General features: G+C 33.9%; 4 protein-coding genes across 4 annotated transcripts; 1 reads left to right on the plus strand and 3 right to left on the minus strand.

Annotated features, from left to right (window-relative positions):
• Nucleotides 1-7,112: 7,112 nt before the first annotated feature.
• LOC120249727 (short-chain dehydrogenase RED1) lies at nt 7,113-9,940 on the plus strand. The gene is given in 5 exon segments (XM_039258342.1): nt 7,113-7,306; nt 7,308-7,370; nt 7,372-7,588; nt 9,152-9,311; nt 9,402-9,940. Coding segments are annotated over 5 exon segments (825 nt in total). The 5' UTR covers nt 7,113-7,252; the 3' UTR covers nt 9,733-9,940.
• A 53-nt stretch (nt 9,941-9,993) lies between these two features.
• Nucleotides 9,994-13,380, minus strand: LOC120249726 (regulation of nuclear pre-mRNA domain-containing protein 1B-like). Its single transcript, XM_039258341.1, is given in 9 exon segments — nt 9,994-10,823; nt 10,986-11,021; nt 11,185-11,327; nt 11,455-11,515; nt 11,517-11,612; nt 11,701-11,856; nt 12,101-12,348; nt 12,884-13,015; nt 13,148-13,380. Coding segments are annotated over 8 exon segments (1,539 nt in total). The 5' UTR covers nt 12,960-13,015; nt 13,148-13,380; the 3' UTR covers nt 9,994-10,100.
• A 579-nt stretch (nt 13,381-13,959) lies between these two features.
• LOC120249492 (apoptotic chromatin condensation inducer in the nucleus) lies at nt 13,960-18,815 on the minus strand. Its single transcript, XM_039258020.1, has 5 exons — nt 18,404-18,815; nt 16,629-17,917; nt 15,498-15,695; nt 15,237-15,388; nt 13,960-14,636 (listed from the first exon to the last, which is right to left on the minus strand). The coding sequence occupies exons 2-5, from the start codon at nt 17,905-17,907 to the stop codon at nt 14,184-14,186; spliced, it is 2,082 nt and encodes a 693-aa protein (XP_039113954.1). The 5' UTR covers nt 17,908-17,917; nt 18,404-18,815; the 3' UTR covers nt 13,960-14,183.
• Nucleotides 18,816-20,274: 1,459 nt separating this feature from the next.
• LOC120283532 (18S rRNA aminocarboxypropyltransferase) lies at nt 20,275-24,313 on the minus strand. Its single transcript, XM_039290230.1, is given in 11 exon segments — nt 20,275-20,595; nt 20,672-20,784; nt 21,005-21,076; nt 21,344-21,434; nt 22,078-22,186; nt 22,188-22,215; nt 22,662-22,702; nt 23,051-23,116; nt 23,191-23,240; nt 23,762-23,802; nt 24,177-24,313. Coding segments are annotated over 11 exon segments (831 nt in total). The 5' UTR covers nt 24,263-24,313; the 3' UTR covers nt 20,275-20,461.
• Between the last annotated feature and the right edge of the window lie 82 nt (nt 24,314-24,395).

Below are 24,395 nucleotides of genomic sequence, written 5' to 3' on the forward strand. Positions count from 1 at the left end.
AACAATTTACAAACATAATAATTTAAAGAATAACACACATGATCAGAATGTGGCAATTAATGTTTCGGGAAAAGAAAAGTAATTCAAAATTTTAATAAGTATATAATAACAAAAACTGGATCAAAGCCCAACAAATGTTTTAATATTATATAAGCAAGTTTTAAAAGAATTTAAATAAATTCAAAATTGTCGATAATCAGAAATTATATATATAGAGAGAGACATTTATATGCAGTGTCACTTACTTGATTAACACCCAAAACTCCAAATCTCACACTGAATCAAGTTTCTCAGAATACCCTATATTGGGAAGTAGCTTATTAGTTTCATTAACAAAATGAATTTTACAATAATCATGGGTTTACAAGAAAGCTTTAGAAGGTACAAATGCAAAAGATGAAGCTATCACTATACTTTCCTAAATATGGATCTTGTGAGGGTACAATAGCAATTATTCACTCTAAGGACATATGAACAATTTCATAATAACTGTTGAGTACTAAACAACTTTACATATACTTTTCCAAATCATAAATTTGAAGATTCTGATAAATATAGACACCTAAGATAATAACATATCCGAAATTCACATTATTTGGAATACTATTCAAATTATAACATTCATTTGATTCTCCAGCTATTTCTGCAAACTTATAATTCAGACATATACTTTTAAAATATGCATATCTCTCAACCTACAACTCTAAAATAATACAATTTTACTAACAATCAGATAACTCAAAAATGAACAACTTTCCTATTTTTCACCTTATCCAATTCAATCTTCATGATCATCAAAAATGGCCATAATTCTTCAGGCTCTGCACAGAAATATCATCCGAGACACTTATAATAATAAAGTTATATCTCACAAACTATAGATGCTAAAAATTGAAATTTTGACATGTATTTAGGTAACATCAAAATCTACAACTTTCATATTTTACTCTCCTCCAAATTCCGCCTCTAAGATCCCTAAAATGGGAGAGAGATTTCTGCTATTATCAAAAACGAAAATCTAAAACTTATGAAATTAAATCAGCTTACAATTCCTTTCTCATGGCGAAAGATTGTATCTCAATCAACCCTACATCGCATTACATCAAATATATCATGCAAAATCTCATCCTTCAGACGTGATTAAATCCATAAAAACAGCATGGTCAAAGATCCTAAAGAGTATACTTAGGTGGACACATCAAAAGAGAAACAAAATTCCTTCAAAATACAAATTAGGAACAAACCCTAGAAACTCAAGGGCTAAAATCTATGGTTTAAAGGTGAATAAAAAAATATGAACAAATTTTAGGATTTCAGAAAGAAAGAACTCTAACAGAGCCAACAAACATCAAGAAAATAAGAAATAAAAAAAATCTGCACAAAGCTCCAAGATCTTACCTTGAAAGTAGAAGCAAAACAACTCAAGATCCACTCGTCCTTGCCGATGGCACTACCAAGAAGGAAAGGAAAGGAAAATTGGAAGTTTTTTTCAACAATAGAAGATTGTGGGCGGTGGAGAGCAGTCAGATCGTGAGTTTTTTTGTTAAGAAGAAGGGTTTTAAAATCTTAAAATCAATGGCTCTGATTGAAAAAAGTTTGCATCGACGGCTATAATATAATCAGAGAGTAGGGTCTACAAGTTATTTCATAAAATTTTATAGAAAATTAGTTTTTTTTTAAATTACCCATAATTTATATTTTCACATTTCCCTTATTTTTAATTCCAATAAAGAGAGTTGAGTAAAATGTTAAAGGTAATTTTGAAAAAAAATAATAAATACTTTTTTATGTTAAAAAATGACTGATAAAACAGAACATGGATTTGTGACATAAATAGAAATTAAGGGAATAATTATTAATTATGCATAAAGATCTCCCAGAATAAAAATTATCAAATGTCAGTATGGCGATATATTAAGATATATATAATTACCTTATAAACCTATATTTTACTATGCCAGTACCTATATTAGATAGTTATTTTATATAATTATTATATTGTATTATGTTACAATGAATATCATTTATTGTACATTGTTATCATATATAGTTGTATTCTTACACTATGAGTGTCTTCTTAACGTTTATATTTAGTGCTATAGCTTTGTTTTTATGTAATATTGAGTTAATTCATATTTTTTTATTATTAATAAAAAAAAATCTAGTTTTCTCATCTCTTACTCTAGCATCTACTTTGTTTTAGGATCAATAAATTTTAATTGTAGAGGTTAAATATATATTAATTGATAACTTTGAAATGCAAAACTTTAAAATATTCAAACATAATTTATTATAGCACTAATATAATTCAGGTTTATAAGAATTGACCAATAATATCACTTTTCGAACATCTTAGAATTTACGAGTATATACACGACAAAATTTGTCGTAAGTGATTTAACTGATAATTTTATTTTATGTGTTGTCGATACATGACAATTTACAAAAAGATACATTGTCAAAAACCTTAAATATGATTCAGGCTTATAAGAATCGACCAATAATATCACTTCCAACATCTTAGAATTTACGAGTATATGCACGACAAAATTTGTCGTAAGTGATTTAACTAATAATTTTATTTTATGTATTGTCGATACACCACAATTTACAAAAAAAAAATAAATCGTCAAAAACCTTAAATTTTGGACCTCAGTAAAATTGAATTAAATAATATTTTTGGTAAATCAATAAATATCAATAGCATAAATAGAATTAAAAAAAAAAACTTGAGAAACTATTATTTTAAAGGAACGGTGGGGTTTGCCAACAATAACTACGGTGTAGTATGATTGAGAGGTTTCAAGTCAAATCTCTCAACTTGTATATTGCACTAGGTCCCCTGAGTGAGTTTTTTGTGAGAAATACATCTCGTTCTCCCCTTCAAAATTACATGAAAAAAGGGTTTATTTTTAGGATGTCATTTAAGCCATCATAACTAGTGCACTTTTATACTGATTTGTCTTTTAATTTGGTGTTTGTCGCCTTATATAAATATGTGTGTGTATATATATATATATATAATTTTAAAGAAGTACAACCCTTCACTTCAAGGCACTTTACAAGACTCCAATTTAGAGAAAATACTAAAAAAAAAGCTGTAAAATAGAGATAAACATTGAAATATAGAGAACCAAAACAAACTTCATCCCTTGTTGACAGGTGTAATGAATATGTTGCAATATACATACATAATATATAAAAAAAATTTATGACGCACCATAACACGTGCTAAGCAAGCACCATTGAAACAATATATATATATATATATCAATGATATACAAAATCTACAATCACTTAACTCTAATGACATACTAATCACAACCCTTAATCTATGATTAGCTAACCCCAATAAATACACCAGCAACACACTCAGTACTCATTCAGCCTTCTCTTCCTCAACTCTTCAAATGGCTCCATCTTATAAAGAGATAAAGAGAAAGAGTACTGAGAGAGATATGCACAAGCTTCTCTTTCTCCTTCTCTAGTTCCTCTCTCTTAGCTTCATCTACATTCATTATTTGCTTCTAATTAAGGTGATCTCTTTCTCTCTTTCTCTCTTTCTCTATTGATCTATATATATATATATATATATATACATTTCAACTGTTAGAACTCTTCACAGAGTTCTCTTTCCCCTTCTTTAGCTCCTCTTCTCTTAGCATCATCTACATTAATTAATTGCCTCTAATTAAGGTGATCTCTTTCTCTCTTAATTTCTCTATTGATATATATATATATATATATGTATATATGCATTTCAATTGTTAGAACTCTTAATAGAGTTCTATTTCTCTTGGTATATATCCATAGATCTACATATATACATGTCAAGCATTAGAACTAGTTCTTCACAAAGCTTTGTGTGTTTTTAAAGGGTGTATATATATATATATATATATATATGAAAACATGAAGAACATGAGGAGCTTTGAGATCTTAAGATTTCTGCATGGTTTTACAGTACTTTTGAATATTCAAATAATTTAAAAAATGTTTTTTTATTTATTTAAAGAGAGAGAAAGATTGAATCTTGGATTCCATTATCTTGGTTTCTGTGCACCTTTTTCCACTCCAGCCGGCCGTTTTGTTACTTCTTCCCAAGCTTGTCCTTGTCTGGAAATATAAAACATATGAGGGGGTTTCTGTGGATTTACCTTTATCTGCCACGTGTCCAAGAATATCAATTGACGGTACCGATAGTGATGGAAATTTCGTAATTCATCCCTTTTTTTTATTCTTATTTGCAGATTAGTCCCCAGAGGTCACTACAACACCCTGCTTATCTGGCACCGCTTTTCATTAAAACCCCTCACTTTGTGTCCATTATCAAATACCCCCTTAAAAACTTCAAGCTCAACATGCAAGCCCCTGAGCCATCATCCTCTCCTATCAAAGTTGAAGCTGAAACCCTAGAACTCAAAACCCTAGTTTCTCTGAATGACGACAGTGATGAATATGAAGATGAAGACGAAGAAGACAATGATGCATGTTGGGGATCATATGGAAGAAGAAACACAAGAATAAAATTTCCACGTCCAATTAACTTCTTAGTAAAATCATGCAGCAGTTCAACGTACAGAAGAGCATGGTTATGGAAAAAAGTACGTGGAGATAATCACATAATGATACAAGCAATGCCTTTCAATCGACATGAATGTATGGTTGCAGCAAAGGAAGGTGGAAATCTCAAACTTGAAGTTTTTGAGAAAGATGATTATGTGAATGAATGCAGAAGACTGATGAATTTGAAGAAAGAACAAGAGATGAGTGCAGTTACAGAGAATGTAGTTGAAGAAGTTATAAGTGGGGAAATGAAGAGCATGATGATCATGGATGAGAAGGTCTTGCCATCAAGTTTTGGAACAGGTTTAGCAGTGGGAGATGATCAATGTGGTGGATGAGATTGATGTGGTTGAAAAACACAAGGGGTTTGTGCAAAGTGAAGGTGCATGGAGGAAAAGGTGAAGGTTTGTTTGTAGACTTTGTTTTGATTATTTGTAGCAGTGATGTGTCTAGTACAAGTGCATTACATATGTATATGTATGCATGTATGTATGTATATATGTGGTTCATAATGCTGTAGTGTAGTTTGTATGTGATTTTGTAGTTAATTATAGTAGTTAAAATCTTGCTTTCTTTTATAGAGAAAATTCAATTAGTATTTTGCTAATTAAAGTTTTTCTTCTAATGTTTTCTCGCTTAGCATGTATGTATGTACGTATATGGTATATAATGTTAATATGTTATAGTGTAGTTTGTATGTGATTGTAGTTGATTAGTAGTTGAAATCTTGCTTTCTTTTATAGAGAAAGATTTAATAAATATTTTGCTAATTAAAGTTTTAATTTCTTCTAATATTTTCTCGTTTAACATATGTATGTATGTATGTATGTGGTATGTATATAATAATGTTAATATATATATGTTACAGTGTAGTTTGTATGTGATTGTAGTTAAAATTGTGCTTTTCTTTTCTAGAGAATATTCAACATAAATTTTGCTAGTTAAAGTTTTGGTTTCTATTTTATTTTATTTCTTGGATATTAATTTGATTGTGAAAGAAAGGTACATTTGATCAAAGATTCAAATGAACAAAAATGGAAATTGATATTTATAGGGTAATTTTCTAATAATTCTAGATGTGAGACTCGCTTAATTTGATTGAGCAATAAGATTAATAATGAAAATTTTGTAAAATAAATAATAAAAAATAAATTATTATTGTGATTTTATTGTTTTTGTTTAATTAATCAATTTTTAATAGTTATGATTTATACCGCAAAAAGAATAATTTTTTAAGATAATATTTTTTTTAATTTAAATAAAAGAGATTATTCAATTAATCAAAGAAAGAAGAACCCTGTCTTTATTATTATTATTATTATTATTATTATTATTATTATTATTTTAACTATTTATATATATTTTTCTATATCTCTTTCTTGGAAAGTCTCTTTAATTTTTCGTAATATACCATGAAGTTTATAGTCCCAAAAAATATTCTCAATCACTCTATTTTTGTCCATGAAAACATATCTAGAAATTACGGTACATAATATAATTTGCAAAAACTAAATGAAGAACCTCATAATATATTAATATTTATGAAGTTATGATCTGTATTTCATTAATTGTAAAATCAAGTACATGATATTTATTTATTTATTATATACAAAATTTAGATAGAGAGAGATTTGAATGCTAATTAATGGCCAACTTTTTTAGAGAAGGATAGAGAGTTATATTATTTATTTATTGATTATTATTCATTTCTTCTTTTTTTTATTATTATTATTTGAAGATTCTTTTGATTTAATTATTGGATATGATTCCAATTTCAAACCATCTAAACATAAGTCAAAGTGGCTAAAACATGGTCTTAGCATCCAAGGTTAGTCAACATCATGAAACAAAATAAGCCTTGAAAATTCATGATTTTACCAACTAAATACTTTGAAATATCTAATTTATAGTTTATTGAAAAGAATGGCATTTCCTTTTTTAAATAAAAAACGAAAGATAGAAGAATGGCATTTCCACATGTGAAAAGTTAGCCAGAGAGTAATGTTTAGGTTATTTATATAACTGATTTTTTAATATGAAAAATTGTGCTTGCCAAAAAATACACATGTTAAAAAAAATTACAACTGATTTACTTAAATTAGAGAAATTTATTTTTTATTAAGCTTCTATTACTATATCATTCTAGAAAACATGCGAGTAAAAACATTAGTGTATCAATACTAAAATTAATCAAAATTATTAAGATATTTACTCTCACCCACGAAGTTGAGCGTTTGACTTCCTCGCGATGCATATAAATACTGTAGGGTATATGTAATTATATGTCTATTAAAAAAATAAATAGAAAAAAACAAAAAGAAAAGGTTTACACTCTTGAGAAAAAGTCATATATATATATATATATATTATACTGCAGGTAAAATAAATAAATAAATAATACAAACATGTGTTGATGGAGTGGTTTGTTTATGAAATAAGAGATTTTTTTTATGTAATAATAATAATAATAATAATAATAATAATAATAATAAATTTCCTGTTAAAAACAAGTACAACTAATTCTTCCACAAACAGATCATCCTCATAAATATGCTATTGAAAGCAAATACATAAATTTCTTGTTTTCTCCAAAAAGAAAAAAAAATTGCTTCCCAAATCTCAAATGGCTTCTCATCCATAATCAATTGTTAGTCTATTATTAATCTCTGTTTTTTGAGGAATAACAATGGATTCAGAGGAGTCAGTGGTGGTAATCACAGGGTGTTCTGATGGTGGTATAGGGCCATGCTCTTGCCCTAGCTTTTGCTGAGAAGAATTGCTTGGTTGTGGCCACTAGTAGGTCTTTCGAGTTCAATGAGGAGTCTTGAGGGTGATTCTAGGGTTTTTCTTCAAGAACTTGATGTTGTTTCAGAGGAGAGCATTAGGAAAGTGATTGAGACTGTTTTGGAGAAGTATGGCAGGGTTGATGTGCTTGTGAACAATGCTGGAATGCATTTGGTTGGACCTCTGGCTGAGATTCCAATGGCTTCTGTTGAGCAAGTGTTCAATACTAATGTCTATGGTAATGCCCTATTTCTTTGGTACTTTTATTTGTTTTCTTGTTAGTTAAAATCATATTCATGTTTTGATTTTGTTGAGATTGTGGTGTGAATTGTGGATAGGAATTGGTTGTATTTGTGTTGGTTGAAAAAACTTCAAATTTATTATCTTGTTGAGATGGGTGGCAATGGCATGAAATGTGAGAGAAGTTGGGGAAGAATAGTATTAGGGTTGCTTGAAGAACATTGAGTTGTATGATTTTGTTGCAACTGTGGTATGAATTGTGGATTGGAATTGGTGGTATCAGGGTTAGTTGAAAAAACTTCAAATTTATGATCTTGTTGAGATGGGTGGCAATGGCATGAAGTGTGGGAGAAGTTGGGAAGAATAGTACTAGGGTTGCTTGAAGAACATTTAGTTGTATGATTTTGTTGAAATTGAGGTATGAATTGTGGATAGTAATTGGTGGTATTAGGGATTAGTTGAAAAAACTTTGAATTTATGATTTTGTTGAGATGGGTGGCATGAAGTGTGAGAGAAATTGGGAAGAATAGTACTAGGGTTGCTTGAAGAACAGTGAGCTGTATGATTTTGTTGAAATTGTGGTATGAATTGTGGATAGGAATTGGTGGTATTAAGGTTAGTTGAAAAAACTTTGAATTTATGATTTTGTTGAGATGGGTGGCATGAAGTGTGAGAGAAATTGGGAAGAGTAGTACTAGGTTTACTTGACAAGAACATTGAGCTGTGTAATTTTGTTGAAATTGCAGCATAAAGTGTTAGTAAAATTGGAAAGAATATTGAATCGTATGATTTCTGTGGTGTAAACTGTGACTGCGACTCTGCGAGGGTAGTTGGATAGAATGATGCCAGGGGTACTTGTTAGAGATTGAATTGTTTATGTTCTCCAACGCTGAGGCCTTTTTTTCTTAAATCGACTCAAAGAATAGAGTGGATTAGTTTAGGTTCTTTTGTAAAGTTTTGTGGAATATCGAATGAGTAGATAATAAAAGTTTGTCCTCGAGCCAAATAAATAAAATTTTGAGTGAGCAAAATGATTGCTCTGATTCAAACACAAGAAAATTTTGTTTGTGGATCTTAAATTTTCAGATGGCTGTTGTAGCGAAGAGGATATCTTTCTGTGGTGTTCTTGTTCATCAATATGGAATTTTCCAACCTATGTTAAATTATTTTTTATTCTAGTCTTTTTTAAATTCTGTTTTCAAGGTGTTAATTATGAATCCAATTACTTACCGCTTACTAGCCTCTTCTATTGTCATCAAATTAGACATCATAATTGTTCTTTATAAACCAGCACTGAATTTTTGCATTTCCTGAAGTCGATGCAGTGATATGAAACATTGAGAATCAAATACATGCAGTGATTTTGTTTTAGCACATTCCATTATGTGATAACTTTTGATTTCTCATCTATTTTGAGTATCCAAGATGATACACTCCGCTACATATTGCAGTTATTACAATCATATTGCATTCAAGTAAATTGCATTGTATGATTCATCACCGGTGTCACCTACACGAACTCCTTTTTTTATATTTACTTTGATTGTCATTTTATCTTCAGGTTCTCTAAGATTAATTCAAGCTGTTTTCCCACACATGATGAGTAGAAGGAAGGGGAAGATAGTAAATGTTGGAAGTGTTGCCGCATTGGCTCCTGGACCATGGGCAGGTGTTTATTCAGCTTCAAAAGCTGCAGTTCATGCCTTATCTGATAGCTTGAGGTTTGTATGAGCACCTTAAAAGATTTTCGTGTTTCAATTCTCCGTCGAACAATTGGCTTGAATTTGAAAACACTTTTCTGGTGTTTGCAGAGTCGAGCTAAGTACTTACGGCATCAAGGTAATCAATGTGGCTCCAGGTGCTATTACATCGAACTTGGGGAATTCTTCGTTGACTAGATACGAGCAGATGCCTGAATGGAAGTACTTTAATCAGTTTGAGGCTGCTATGAGGAAAAGAACAACAATCTCTCAGGGCCCAAGATCTACACCAGCAGAAGAGTTTGCGAAAAAGACAGTGGTTGTTGTGCTTAAGAAAAATCCACCACCCTGGTTCTCTTATGGGCGTATATCCACAATACTCGGCATTCTGTATTATCTTCCGCTCCGCGTCAGGGATTGGATTTATAGATTGGTTTTCTAGAATTTTTATGAAAAGCTAAAAGTATCAGTATATGCATCAACTCGGTGACTTTATTATTTCGCATTCTTATTGAAGGAGAAAGTTATATGTTTATGGAAAAAGTGTGATTTGATTAGTTATACTCCATGAATCTGTTGTTTGTTCTGCTGTTGCAATTGATAATGTATGGACTTAGTTCTTCACAATCAGAATCCAGTTTTTATGATTCTATGCAAAAATGTAAGAAAAAACTAGTACAAGTACAACAGCAGGGCATTCTCAAAATCTTAAGCCAAGAAACCTGTCAGAATTATATAACTTTTTTCATTCAGCTCAATTCCGAACATTGTTTTGAAATTGTATAGCATTGTAACAATGATACAGAGAAGTCACTGTGATTGGTGGTGGAAAAATTGCATGCCAGGAGGTTGGAGAGGTCTGTAACTTGGTGGTGCAGGTTGCTGGAGAGCAAGCTGTTGATTCATCGGCGGCATTGCAGGTTGCTGAAGAGCCATCGTGGGTGGCATTGCCGGTGGTTGCTGTATCATAGCCATGGGCTGCTGTGGAGGCATTGGCCCCGGTCTTGCCATGTTCAACATCTGGGGTGGTGGAGGTGGGGGAGGTAGGTTGCTGTAGGTATACGGAACACCGATCATGACACCTCCGGTCGGTTGCAGATACTGCTGTGTTGAAGCTGGGTAGAGGTTATACGGAGGCTGGGGAGTCGAAGCTTGGTTCTGGATAGGCCCTTGTTGGACTAAAACAGTTTGATGTTGAAGTGGGACGGAAACAAATGCCGGGGCGGCGGCTGAAGAGGGCAGAGGCTTCTCAAGGTTCACATTGACCCTGTCATGTGTAACTTCAGATAAGGAACTGGATGCAATGGCCGTGTTCTTCGCCTCCTCCGCAGCGAAGGTGGAAAGCACTGATGTCATTATCTGCTGGGACCGGCTTGAAGCTGCAAGCTTGTCTGCAACTTCGGCTGCAATAGCAGCCGCTGTCTTTTTTGAAATCTCAGTGGCTGATGATCCCCTGGAATTTGTTTCCACAATTGGTTCATTGTTGAGCCGCCGTCTCATGTTCGCTGCTTCATCTACCTGTGCCTGAGCCACCTGGCAAGCAAAGTTGTACACATTCAGGTTAGGAAGGGAAGGATATTGACTTTTAACTCCAATTTGTTCATTTTGAGGCATTGTAGCATTCTGATATAACAACCACCTCCGCATCCTACGGTGGTAGAAAATAACTGAGGTGCAACAAGCCATATAACACACCTGTAATTGAGTGCGGACGATCTCCAGTTCGGATTCCTGAACAACTTCATTGAGTGAGTAAGCAAAACTCCATGCACATCCATAATCAAAATTCAAATGCGGAAGATATATCAAGCAAATCCATACTCATCTGCGTGCAAAATATTCATAATCTCAAACACGCATGAGAGGATCAGTAGAAATGTGATTTAACTCAAACCTGTTCCTGCAGCGCTGCTCTCAATTGAGAAATAAGGGCCACTCTATTTGATTCAAATGATTTAAGCTTCTCAATGCATGTTTTTAAGGTTGCCTCCTCCTCTTGCAATTCCTCCGTCAACCTCACCCTGCGAGGGTCTCCGTCTGAAAACGGATGCAGTACGGTGAAACAAATCTAAAGAGAAGAAGATCATAATGTACAATCACTAATACATATCATCTGAACATTCTAATCAGCAAGCTTCATAATGCTGTAGAATCATACACTTACCCTGCATGCAGGCAGCGGTGACATCCTTCTCCATCTTTCCCACCCGACGAACCGCCTCCTTTGCATTTACTCAAGTCGGAATCTTCAGCTGAGTGCTCACTTTGTACTGAGTGCAATGCTGATATAATCTTTTCTGCCATTCCTCCAACAGACAATTTCTTATAACCAAAAGAGAGAACAAGCGTCAACAATCATACACATCTCAATTATCAATAAATGAAACATTAGAAAGCATTAGACCCTTACTAGTTTAATGGACCGTGAATCTCGTTTCATTATTCTTACAGAACGTGATCGTTTCTTATTCAATTCTAAAGCCGGTGGTGGCTCATTTCCGAGCATCAAATCTTTAAGACCCTTTGCATATGATCCAAATACTTTTCTTTCCTCCCAAATACCAACCTGCAATTGAGAACACATGATGCCCAATAAGTTAAATGCTCAATATATTGCCATGGGCATAAAGTTAATCTTGCAAGTAAGAACTCTACAACATCGCCACATGCAAGTTTGCAGCAAACGGTACTTTCTTATCTCAACAGAGATAGTTGTGACAAGGCTTATCAAGAATTGTCAAATATTATTAAAACTATTGACAGAAAAAATATTAAGCATTCATTTTTGTTGCATAAGTCAATATACTAACCAATCTCGAGACCACGTTTTTCCCACGATCATCCCCATTTTCCATGACATCCTTAAGTGCTCCAGGGAGAACTTTCCAAAACTCCCCAACAAATTCAGTTCCATTGCGTTTGCTGTTCTGTAAGATGTCATTGGCAACATACAGCAGCGGGATCTTTTGTTCCTTCTGTGAACTATGAAATGCCTTATCCCATGTCTGAACTACCTGTTCTGCCTTCTTTCGGTGGAATATGCACCAATGAGATAAAGCTATTGACAAATATAAGTTAAGGCACCAAGTTCAGATCAAGCTTGTCATACATATCATAAAAATAGCACAAGCACTAAAATTTACAGAAAGTGTGAATGAACCACCATGTCAATATTGTAGAAAATAAAATCTTAAAAAAGTTTAAAAAAAAATTACAATGAATCTAGAGAAGAACCAAAGTAAAAGCTAAAACAACATGCAAACTGTGAGGACAGAACTTCACAATAAAGATCTAGACAACCAACATGGAGCAAGATAATCATCTTAAAGCAAAATTTCATAGTCTCAGAACCATCCATTAAAGACATATTCTACAAAAATACACTACTCATCAACAAAGAAAGAAAAACATAAAAGAACTCAACCAGAACTCTAAGAAAACACAATATATATATATATATATATATATATATATATATATATATAAGTTTTCAACACATGCTTATAAGATTAAGATTACCAATAATGATATTGAAGAACATCAAATCAGAATCAAAACAATACAAAAGCATAGAGAAACATTGAAAAAGATACTCTCAATGCACTGTTGTGTACTATTGAGCTTGGCGAGCTTGTCCGCGAGTACTTGCTCATTGAAAGCACTATTCATCCCACCTCAAGATCAAAGAGACGATCCACTTTCTCTTTCACCGCAACAAAATTAACCTAAAAAATCAAACCAAAAGTAATTAAAAAAAGAGAAAACAAGAACCTTTAAAAAAAACTCAGCTTTTTATCTCCAAACTATAAAAAATTCAATATTTAATCCCTAAACCTAGACAAGATAGCAAAACCAACCTGAAAACAAGCAAAATGGAAAACTCGAACATAACGACAAAGGATTTGCAGAAGATAAACCCTAAAAAGGCAAGGAAGGAGGAGATAATTAGCACAAACAGATGAATTTATCCAGCATTCACCCCGAAAACCAAGAATTGAAAAAAAAGGGATCGGATCTGGGAATTAGGGTTTTGCGGTGATTAGGGTTTTTAAGGGAACTTGTGACCTTCCCCAGTTTGGTTCTTTGGTTTCACTATTTTTCGTATTTAGAAATAAATTTACAAAGTGGTCCCTTGAGAATGAGAATTTATATTTTAGTCTAATCTAGCCATTTGATCATGCTTTGAGGACTTAAAAAATTACAAATAAAATTACAAATAAGTCCAATATAGGGAAATTTTTTTGAATTTTCTCATAATTTTATTTATGATATATGGAAAATTTCTCCGCGTTTGCATACTTAAAATGCTGTTAAATGTTTGCATATTTATCTTATTTACTTTAAAAGTGTATTTATAATTGAAAAGAGATAGAAAAAAATTAATTAAAAAAATTTTTTTTTCTTTTTAAGTTATTTTTTATTATTTTCTTGTCTTTATTATGTCACAAATCAAATAGATACATTATAAAAAAACCTTCCGGCATGTATTGAAATATTAACTCCTCAATTATATATATCCTCGAACAAAAGAGTGTTTATCGTCTATTTGTTAAGTAAATGTATATAAATAAATGCATGAAAGCGAGAGAGGATGCTGATAAGATTAAATCCATACAGATCTATACAGAATCTGAAATGATACCGCTTGAAGACATTCAAGATTCAAGAGGAGCTGGACTTTCTCTTATTTTATATATATAAATAAATATAAAAAATAAAAACATTCAAACAGTTAGTTGAACATACACACAAAAGATGTATGAATGATCTACACTGCAAAAACTAGCTAAGCTAAAGGCAAAGTTTTCTTTTTCTTCATTAACCTAAGGATAATTTTTAACCAACATTTTCATCTGAAGCTAACTTCAACTGAAGAGAACTCGAGAAAGCCGACTATGATCTTCTTCGCTGCTTTTCCGCGGTAATCTTGGCTGCGACCTCTTCTTCAGATAAAGGCAGGTAATAGATCCTCGGAGTAGCCTTCGTCTTCCGGAAGAGATCATCGAGGGTCAAAAGGGGCGGTTCTGGTTCTGGTTCTGGTTTCTTTGGGATAACTGGAGGTTCTGGACGTGTATCGGTTTTAGCTGGCAGCGGAGACGGAAGGTGCAGCTTTGAGACATCTTGGCGTGGTTGAGATAGGAATGCCGGTTGTGTCTGAACCGGAGGGGCTGTTGGAGTGGATGGACTTGGGGCGACCGGTGATGGTAGCACTTGAGGGCCTTCGACACAAACTTTTACTTCTTGTGGATCAACAAAATCGGCCACCAGAAGACGTCCTCCGTTCGGGGGCCACTGAAGATTGTAAACAGCATTTCGAGTGGCTATGGCCTCCTCAACCGATGAGTACTAAATGAGAAGGATTCTTGTTAATATAACTGATGATTTATACAACAAAAAGGACAGTTTACCATAAGTTTCCCTACAAATTTGACGAATATGATTAATATCATGAAATGCGGTTCATAACTTTTGTCAACAATTTCGTTAATTAAGAAAGGCTTTTTCAACAATTTTGTGAATTAAAGAGACATGAAAACTTAAAAAACATTCTTCAGTCCTAAACATGAAAGAATGATAAAGCACAAAATACAGACATGCATATGTAATTGGAAATCAATATCATAGCATCATTCATATGAAATTACTTCAATTATTCTCTAGCAGAAATGAAAGAAAACACATATTTTAGCATGACCATGCTGAATATAGGCTGAATGTAATTTCATGCCAGCTTTTTTCCCAAGTTCCATAACCAGTGCAAACTCATTTTGTAGAAAATATTACTCGAACAAAGTGGATTGATATGAATTGAGTTAGAAACATGATAACATCAACAAAATCGGTTACTAAATTAAACATAGTTTCCAACCCTTCCATTCAAAATCTCCAGAAGTGCACTCTAAAAATTCATGAAATTCAAAAGATTAGGGAAAAGAGAACACCTACAGTGACATAGCAGTGGGTCTTGATCTGGTCCATCCAAAAATTGCAAATAGTTCCAGTTTTTCCAAGGAGTTCCTTCACCGCAGTGAGAGTAAAGGGCCGCAAAAATCGATCAATTCTCAAAGAATTGGTAGCAGTATTTTGTGACGGTGGTACTACAAGCCAAAATAAATAAATAAATAAATAAATAAATAAAAAGGAAAACTTTAAGTAACTAGACGATAAATAGGAAAAATCTGTGAAATCTTGTTAATGAAAGCTTACCTATCCGTTCCTTCAGAGCCTCTCTGCTGACCGAGGAATCAGACCTATTAAATAAGCGCTTAGTACTTGGCTGAAATACATCTTTTGGTGTAGTTATTGGACTGATGTTGGATGGCTGCAGATCAGCAACCTTAATGCTCTCTGAGTTCCATCTTCGTTGTCGCTTTGGCGGGTTTGTGGCAGCAGATCCTTGGTTTTCTAAAATTTTAAAAAAAACACACACAAAGAAAGAAAACAAGGTTAAATTTTTTTTATGCCACAAAGAATATAGGGCTAATAGCAATCAGAACTTGATCTAAATCAAGGGGGAAGCAAGTAACTTGTAGAACAGATGGAAAAGATTGGTCTCATGCACAATACTTGTTCTAAGGATTATCACTTCTTGACATTTATATGGTTGGGAATATGGGGAAAAACACTTGCAAGACAACTAAAAGGAATAATATTCAACTTGAGGTCATTTAGTTTATATAGAACTATTGGATTTCTCATTGTTCCAGGAACTACTATGAATGTCTCATGTCATTACTAGCAAAGTTGATTGAAGTTTATGCTTAGGTTAAAATTATATCTAGTCTAGTGGTTATATATCAAGAGTAACTTAAAAAAGAGGATGAATGCTGTACTTCCACATAACAGAATGGAAAATAGAAGATGGCTAGAAAGACATGTATGCCTTTCAAAGTGGCTTCAACATCAGGATCAAGACTAGAATATAAAGAGGATGACAAAAGTAAGCATCAAATTTTCATCCACTTCCCATTGTTTCAATCACTACAACATTTACAATTAAGTCAAAACAAGGAGCAGCAAAAATTATGTAAACCAATAAAAAACTAGATGATCAAATATCGATGTAGAAAACATCTGCAAGATCTTTTAATTCTGAATAAGTCAATCACTGAACTTAAGAACTCAAAATGACGAATCCTTGATCAATAAATCCAAAAATCAATAAAAATCTCACATCTACCTACAAAGACAAATTAACATAACACAAGACAACCGAACATATCTTTCTTTTATCAAAGTGAATCTGCATGTAAAGTCATCTAAGGGGTAACTTACCTCATACATTGCTCATACTACAAAATTAGCAACTAAAACTTCCAATTGTAATAATCATCGTACCTTCCACTTTTCTTTTCTCAGTTGAAGCTGCGGGTTCACCATTGTCATCAGCAATAGTGTCCTCCGCTGGTAGCATGGCAACATCAACAAGGTTTTCCGCTTTTCCAACTTGTGCTTTGATGTCCTCAATCTTTCCTCCCAGCTTGTCAGAATTATCATTAGACTCAATCTGCTTAGTTTCCAACACATCCTCATCCATTGAGTCATCACCAGAACTCCTGTCCAAGTTAAGCTTTTCTGGAGATTCCCCATCTACAATATCATTCTTCTTGCTAAGATCAGCATCTGTAACAGTCTTGACATCATCAACATCTACAAAAGAAACAGGTTTGTCATTCAGCTCTTGTACATCATCCACCATGCATGAACCACTGCCAACAGAATGATCATTGATGGATGGTGAAGGCAATGTCTCTGATTTAGCTTCCGGTTCTAAACTGGCATTATCAGCATTTAAACTATCCTTTAGTTCATCCTTTATATTGATTGACACAGAATCATTAGAACCAAATTCAGATTTTGCTGGACAATCTAAATCCTGGTTGATCTCAGATACCTTATTGTTTTGCTCCTGTGGTTCAAGCTTGACATCATGGGAATGGGGTTTTGAATCTTCATCCTGTTCAGCATATTTTAAGGTCTCTTCAGCAAGAGGCTTTGAATCCTCATCCATTTCATTGAATTGTGTAGCATCCTCACCAGGAGGCTTCAGGTTCTCATCCAATTTATCACACTTCAAGCTGTCTTCAGCAGAAAGCTTCAAGTCCTTCTCCCGTTCATTATACCCCAAATCATTGCCGCTTGAATCCATTTGTGTAATCAAGTTATGAGTCTCAGTTGCACTGTGTTCTATGGTGAGTGCATTTGCAGCTGTACCATCTGGTGTCCCTTCCATTTCGGTGCCCACAGTTGAATCAACAGACTTATCCCCATAGTCTTGGTTAACATCTAAATCGACATCTTTCTTGTTAACCGGTGTGCAATCAGAAGCAGGTTTCATGTTCTCGTCTGCTATGACCTTTATATTATCCTCTGTCAATGGCTCAGCTATCTCTTCATCATGCTTATTGGCAGGATTGGATTCAGGTTCAGCACCAGCATATGCTTCATGTTCCTTCTCTAGTTCCCTCTCTCTCCGAATAGCTTCAGCTAGTCGCTTTACTAAATCCTCCTTCACACCTTTTATTGTGATTTTTCTTCTCCGGAGCTCATCTTTTAATTCAACAACCTTCCACTGGTTGATGGGTCGGTTATCAAGAATGGGATATTGTGTAGACATCTTCTACAATCTGTAGAATAGCAGCTCATACTCAGGCTTCACAATATACATTCAACATTACTACAACTATGCATATTAAATAAACTACTTCATCAAAGAGCATATTAACCCTAGAATGATAAACCTTTGACCTTTCCTCAGAATCTTTTTTTCCCCTTCTGAAAGAAAGGACCATACAGAATAAAGCAACACCGTAGCAAACCATTATCCTTAAGGAATTAATCAGAAAATAAGAAAGGAACATATCAAAGAACAATACATGTTTGGGGAAAAATTAAAATACAAAAATTTGAGCAGCAGAACAGATTTAGCACAGACCCTAAAGCTAAAACCATAACAAGATCAAAGAAAAGGTCAAGTTTTTCAATAGGGAAACTGAAAAAGAAAAAAAGAAGATACTAGTGCTCAATAGACACAAAATAACACGTAAATAAGCCCTGATCTTTCAAGCAAACATATAAAGACATAGAAAAAAAAAAAGGTCACCGAAACTCACCACCCTATCCAGCGACACAACGAGGGATCTTAATCTTAACACACAGGCGAGAGGCAGAAGAAAACCCTAAGTCCAGAACACAAAAGAGGCATTAGATGAAAAACCAAACAAAATCGAAATCCAACAGGCTAAAATCTCAACAGTATCGATCGTTCTACAGCCCAATCACCCAAGAAACCCTCCTTTCCACCCTGAAATAAAAATCGCAAACAAAAAAACCCAAAAAATCGCAAAAAAAATCCACAAAAAAATGGAGAGAAAGATCAAGAGAAGGTGAGGATGCTCCTATAGCGAAGGAAAACGGCAGAAAGATGTCTCCTTTGAGGGGATTCCCCAACGCGCGAGGCCTCTAATCCCCGGATGGAGCTCCGAACGCCGAGCGCGAGAGAAAAGAAGCGGAGTTCTTGTGGTACCAACGAACCCGTGCAAGTCTATGACTCTTTAATATATCCTTTTATTGAATTTTTGTTTTCCAAAATAACCCCCATGAATATATCAAATTACGTAATTATCTCTATAGCTCAAAATTATAAATATTTTTCCGGAGATCACAATTAAAAATTAATAAAATTTTATCGGATTATTTATTAATAAGCGACAAAGTAAAAAACAAACAGAAGTATTGTTATGCACCTGACTTGTTGATTAACTTTTTAAGAGCAGTTTGGTTCGCGGTAATGTAAAAAAATTTACCATGTATTAAAATTACCACGTTTGGCATTGCACCAGTGGTAATGTAGATAGTAATATCACATTACCAACTTATAAATATTACAAAAAAATGATAATTTTTTGTGTCTATCTTGGATTACCATGGTAATCTTATAATTTTTTATATTTTAACATATTGATTACCATGACAACCAAACACAGTAATAAACTATTCCCGGTAATAAGAGTTCTCAACCAAACATGGTTATATTAAATTGCCGTAATATTCCCAACCATATAACATTCTCACTTATATTACTATGGTAATCTCGTTACGTGATAATATATACCACAAACCAAATGGCCCCTTAGGGATAAACCCCCGTCATGTAATCTTAGAGGGAAAGAACGAAAGGTATTCCTCATAAACTCCCACAGCGGACTCTTGAAAATAAATTGTAATTTGAAAGACTGTAATGACTCATTAGGATAGGTATTCAATAGGTGGATTACGATAGTTAATCCCAAATGCAGAGGCCTATTAAAGGGAAGGAGAAGAGAGCAAGAAATGTATCGAAGAAGTGAGATCTTAGGCTCGTTTATGTGGAGAAGAGAGAGGAATTCGATGGTGTGTGCTGCAGGATTTGGTTATCTTAATTTTAGTACTTTCATTTCTGTTACTTGTTGGATGATTTGATAATGTGAATTAGACCTCTGATGATGAATGCTTGTTATTTGTTAGATCTGAACAATATTTGCTTGAATTCATGGCTTGAATGTTGAATATAAACCAAGTTTTATGAGATTTACCTGAATTGTTACACTTCTTCTGTGACTGAGTTTTTTTTTGAGGGAAGAGGAGCGGGACAAACCCACTAGAGACCCCAAGGGACGTGTACAAACTTCGGTGGAACAAGTGGAGACAGAGCCGCGCTCACGTGGACTAGAGTTGATTGAGTGGCTAGACCTGTTAGTTTTGTTATTGTGGATTGAAAATTCATAACAAAAGCTCAAACTCATGACCTCTCAATCACAAGTACAGACACAATTATCAACCTGGCAGAGAGGAGATATACGACTATATCATGTAATTTAAGTCTTTTCATGATAAATGTGAATAAACTACGGAATAAAATACTTAATTTTTGAGTTCTGAAAAAAAAAAAATACCAACTCTAGTATTAAGGCGGAGAGTAGTCCTAATTCCTTTCACACTGCCCTTCTTAAGATGTATATATATATAACAAAATTGGTTTTAACAATCTCAAGCTGATCACTGTTCGTAGTTTGGAACAAAAAAAGCATGAAATGCAAGAACAAGCGCCATAAAACATTTGAAATTACAAGCAGAGAACAGAGCTCCCAAAACTGAAAACAAAGTGCATTTCCAAAATTCATTGCATTACTTCATTCACTTTCTTCATTGCTTTCATCGCTGTCCTCCACCGTCAAATGATTCAAGTTCCGCTCGAGAGGCGGGAGTCCGTCTTCAGAGTCAACGTCGGACCCGTCATTGCAATTAGGCAGCTTCCCATCAATTACTGTTATTCAGCAAAAAAACAATATTTAGTTGAAGAATATTGAAAGACGGCTTCCATAAAAGGAATATAAGTTTACCGTCCGCACAAGGAGTTGCCTTCGGAATTCTTGAGTTGCTTGACAGCCATTCATTTTGAACAGATATTATCTCGGAGCCATTCTCACAATTGGAGTACGCCTTAAGAAGGTCTCTGCAAATTCAGGATTAAAAATGAAAATCAGAATGAACCCAAACTTTCCAATGCTTAAATCGTTAAGTTAAAATGGCACAAATCATTGTGCCTATGCACTAAACATTGGATGGAACATTATTAATCCAACTAAAGATGATGAACATCTGGCTTTTAAGAACAACTATCGCGCTGCTTCTTGAGACTATGGTTCAGAGCATCATCCAAGTTGAGCATATACCTGTTAAGAGACAAGAATGAATGACCCCACTTGAACTTGCCTAAAATTAGATTCGCAGTTTCCTCTTCCCCACTGAAAAAAAGATAACGAAACATTATCAATGTTGATATGAAGTTCTGAATGATTGAACATTCACAGAATAACTTCAAATGCTATACTTGAAATTTGTTAGTTAGTCATATACTTTTAATAAATTTTATCTGAAAAGAGAAAATTATTTCAGCATTTGATTTGATTGTAGTAGCTAGAACAATGAATCATTAACACTTTTGTCCACCCAAAAAAAGGTTACTTGTAAACATACTGAATGCATGTAAAAGGGCAGATAGATCTTAGTACCATATTATCAAAGCTGCTGACAATGCTTCAACACAAGATAACTCACACGGTCGTCCATAGTTTACTGGGTTTGCAGCAACCAACCATGGCACTGGAATCCAATAGAGCTATATCAGTGAGATCTCTAGATAAACAAGTGTGCTTGTTATTCTACTTTATTAATATCTCAGGACAGGATATTTATTAATGTCACCGGATAATTGCTAAAGATCAAGGCAAAACAAGCAGATAGTACATAAGTCAGTAAAATGGCAACAATAATAATCCATGAATCAGCTAATATAGTGATAATCAGTTACTTGGTAGCCAAAATCTAGGCCCTTCTTTATCACACATTCACTGTTGCTAGAAGTGAGCATGAGAAATTCTATCCATTAACTACGTTGTCATGTTGCTAAATGTTTTGTATAATGGACACAAATGCACGTAACGTTCAATACATAAGCTTGAGAGGAACAATGAACCATTCAAATTTGAATACAGGATAGGACAGCATTTTTGGAGTCTTAAACACCAAATCTAAGTCCCTGCTATTCAATTCCTCTTTGTAAGGGTAACAAAAGATAACAACGTCACTAGAAAAAAAAGAAAAAAGGCAACAGTAGAAGACAACTTGTTCAAAAGGATTATTAGTTTTTGCATTAAAAAAGTGACAGTCAAGTTATATAGCTCTCGTTCTGCTGACTAACAAAAATATAGAAAAGCAGATGGAAAGACAAGTTTGGGATTCTCACAGAGTCGAGGGGCAGCACAGCGAAGCTTCACAAAAGGGACATCATTGAGGCGTGCCCATGAGCAATCAACAACAGCAAGACCTTTTCTTTTGATTAACAAATGATCATCCCTTTGAGATGCATTGAGTACCAACAGGGCTGCCAACATAAACAAAAGCCACCAAAAGGCATGTCGAAAGATGTTATCATGAGTCACTCCACAGCATGAATAGTACAACCATAAAAATTGACAGTACCAGTAACCTAATAAGTACAAGACAACTGATACTATAGGTAACTCTGATTATAGTAGAACTAAATCAGGTATAATTTAGCAAAATATATAAAAAAAGGTTTAGGTGGTTGCTTCCAGATATTCGACTGGGCTAAATTAATCCACAAAGGGACAAAGGTTATTGTTAACAAATAGCCTATTTGAACTCATACATCTAGTTTCACTATCGAGCTCCACATTCCTGCAAGCAGAGAAAGCTCGGTGTACTTCCACAGGATAGACATTACTTGAAGAACCCTAAGTATTTGTGATAATTATTATTTTAATAAAAAATCTTTCTTCGCTAAATGGTGAAGTATGTCAAAAGTACCTTAATGCAATGCCCCCAAAGCCACTGGTCACCCGCAACTCCTGTAAGACCAATACACATATTAGTCATTATAATTGACGACAGGCAGTTAAAAAAAAAATATCAAGCTAGTCCAAATCAACACCATAGGCTAATAACAACTTATGATCTATAATAATTCACCCAAAAAATAGCAGTAGAATGCATTACTACAACCATAATGCTATGCTCTAATTTTACAAATTTTTGCATTGTTTCAAGTCCATCTATTTTGGAGTTATTTCAGCGGATGACATGAAAGAACACAGATACCATTATTTAAAAAAACAAATGTCAGCAAATGTGCTGAATAGAGGATCTTAGTCTTTGAAATTAAAAAAAAAAAAGCACAAATTTCATTAGAAACTTTCCTTCAAAAAGCCAAATCTTGATAGTTTACGTCCTGTGCACCTTTTCACATCGCAATGCCCAAAATCCTGAACCCACGAAAGAATATTTTACTGTAATGAGAACATAAGACATAATGTATCATTCAGGCGTGTAAACATACCCACATTGCCAGCTGAATTTTTGGAACATGAGCTTCCTCGCTAGTTTCTCCTGGAAAAACAAAGGCTAAATTAATCATTATAAGTTCCATCAAGCTTGAGCAGCCAAGTAACTGCTCCAACCCAACCAGCCTAGTAGCTATCAAAGCAAGTGGATTTTAGTGACAATCCCCGTGAAGCAAGTTGGCTGTCAAGATATGCCCAATCCTAAATTCTTCACCAGGGATTGTAGTACTGAGAAACAAGCAAAGCATTATACATAATATTCACTGAAAGTAATGCATGTTACAAGTTACAATTGTTCCCCCTACATGGGATACAAATAAGATTTTGAACTGAAAAAGAATAAACTAATGTCAAGATTAACCTCCACATAATTGTTGACAAACTAATTCTCAAGAAATAAGAATTTTCAGAAAAGGAAGCCAAATATCATTTCCTCAAATACAAATTTCTACACATATTATTGTTTTCCATCCCAAATCAAATATGCATTCAACTTTTTATGTAAAGCATTAATTCATATTGAAAGATTATGACAGATAACAAAAGAAAATGAATATGAAAATTTACCTTGATGAGTTGGTAGAGACTCCCCTTCATGATCAGCATCCCTAAGCAATCAAAAGTAAAAGGAATTAAAAGAGAGTTTTAAAAGAAGATTCAACCCAAACACAAGAAAACAATTTCCTTTCTATTTCACCTCAATCTAAAAACCCTTTAAATTTCAACAACAACACAAACTATCTCGCAATAACAACAACAAAAAAAAGTGCAGATTTTTAACATCAACCTAACAAGTATTGCTCAAATAAACCACATCAAATTCCCAATTTTAACAAGCTAAACTCCTCAAAACACATGAACATCGAAAAAATTTAACAATTAACAACATAAAAAAACAACAATGAAAATCCCAAAGAAAAAAAAAATCAGAAAGTTATAAAAGGAAGGCAAGAGTAGTGAATCCAAGGCTATAGAAGCTCACAACTGGAATTCAAGTTTGCTTCCAGGCTTCCCCCGGCGAGAGACGGAGTTCCTCGGCCGGCGGCTCTTGTTATTGTGACCGCCCATCGGAGAGAAGAAGAAGCGCGGAGGACCAGATCCTGCCCCAGGTAACGTGCAGGAGTGTTTATAACTTTATACTTTGCTAAACTTGATTACAATCACTCGCGGTGAGAATAAAGTGCGTCTCGCCACTGATGTT

This window comes from Dioscorea cayenensis, chromosome 19 (assembly GCF_009730915.1).
Source record: "Dioscorea cayenensis subsp. rotundata cultivar TDr96_F1 chromosome 19, TDr96_F1_v2_PseudoChromosome.rev07_lg8_w22 25.fasta, whole genome shotgun sequence".
NCBI classification, from domain to species: Eukaryota; Viridiplantae; Streptophyta; class Magnoliopsida; order Dioscoreales; family Dioscoreaceae; genus Dioscorea; species Dioscorea cayenensis.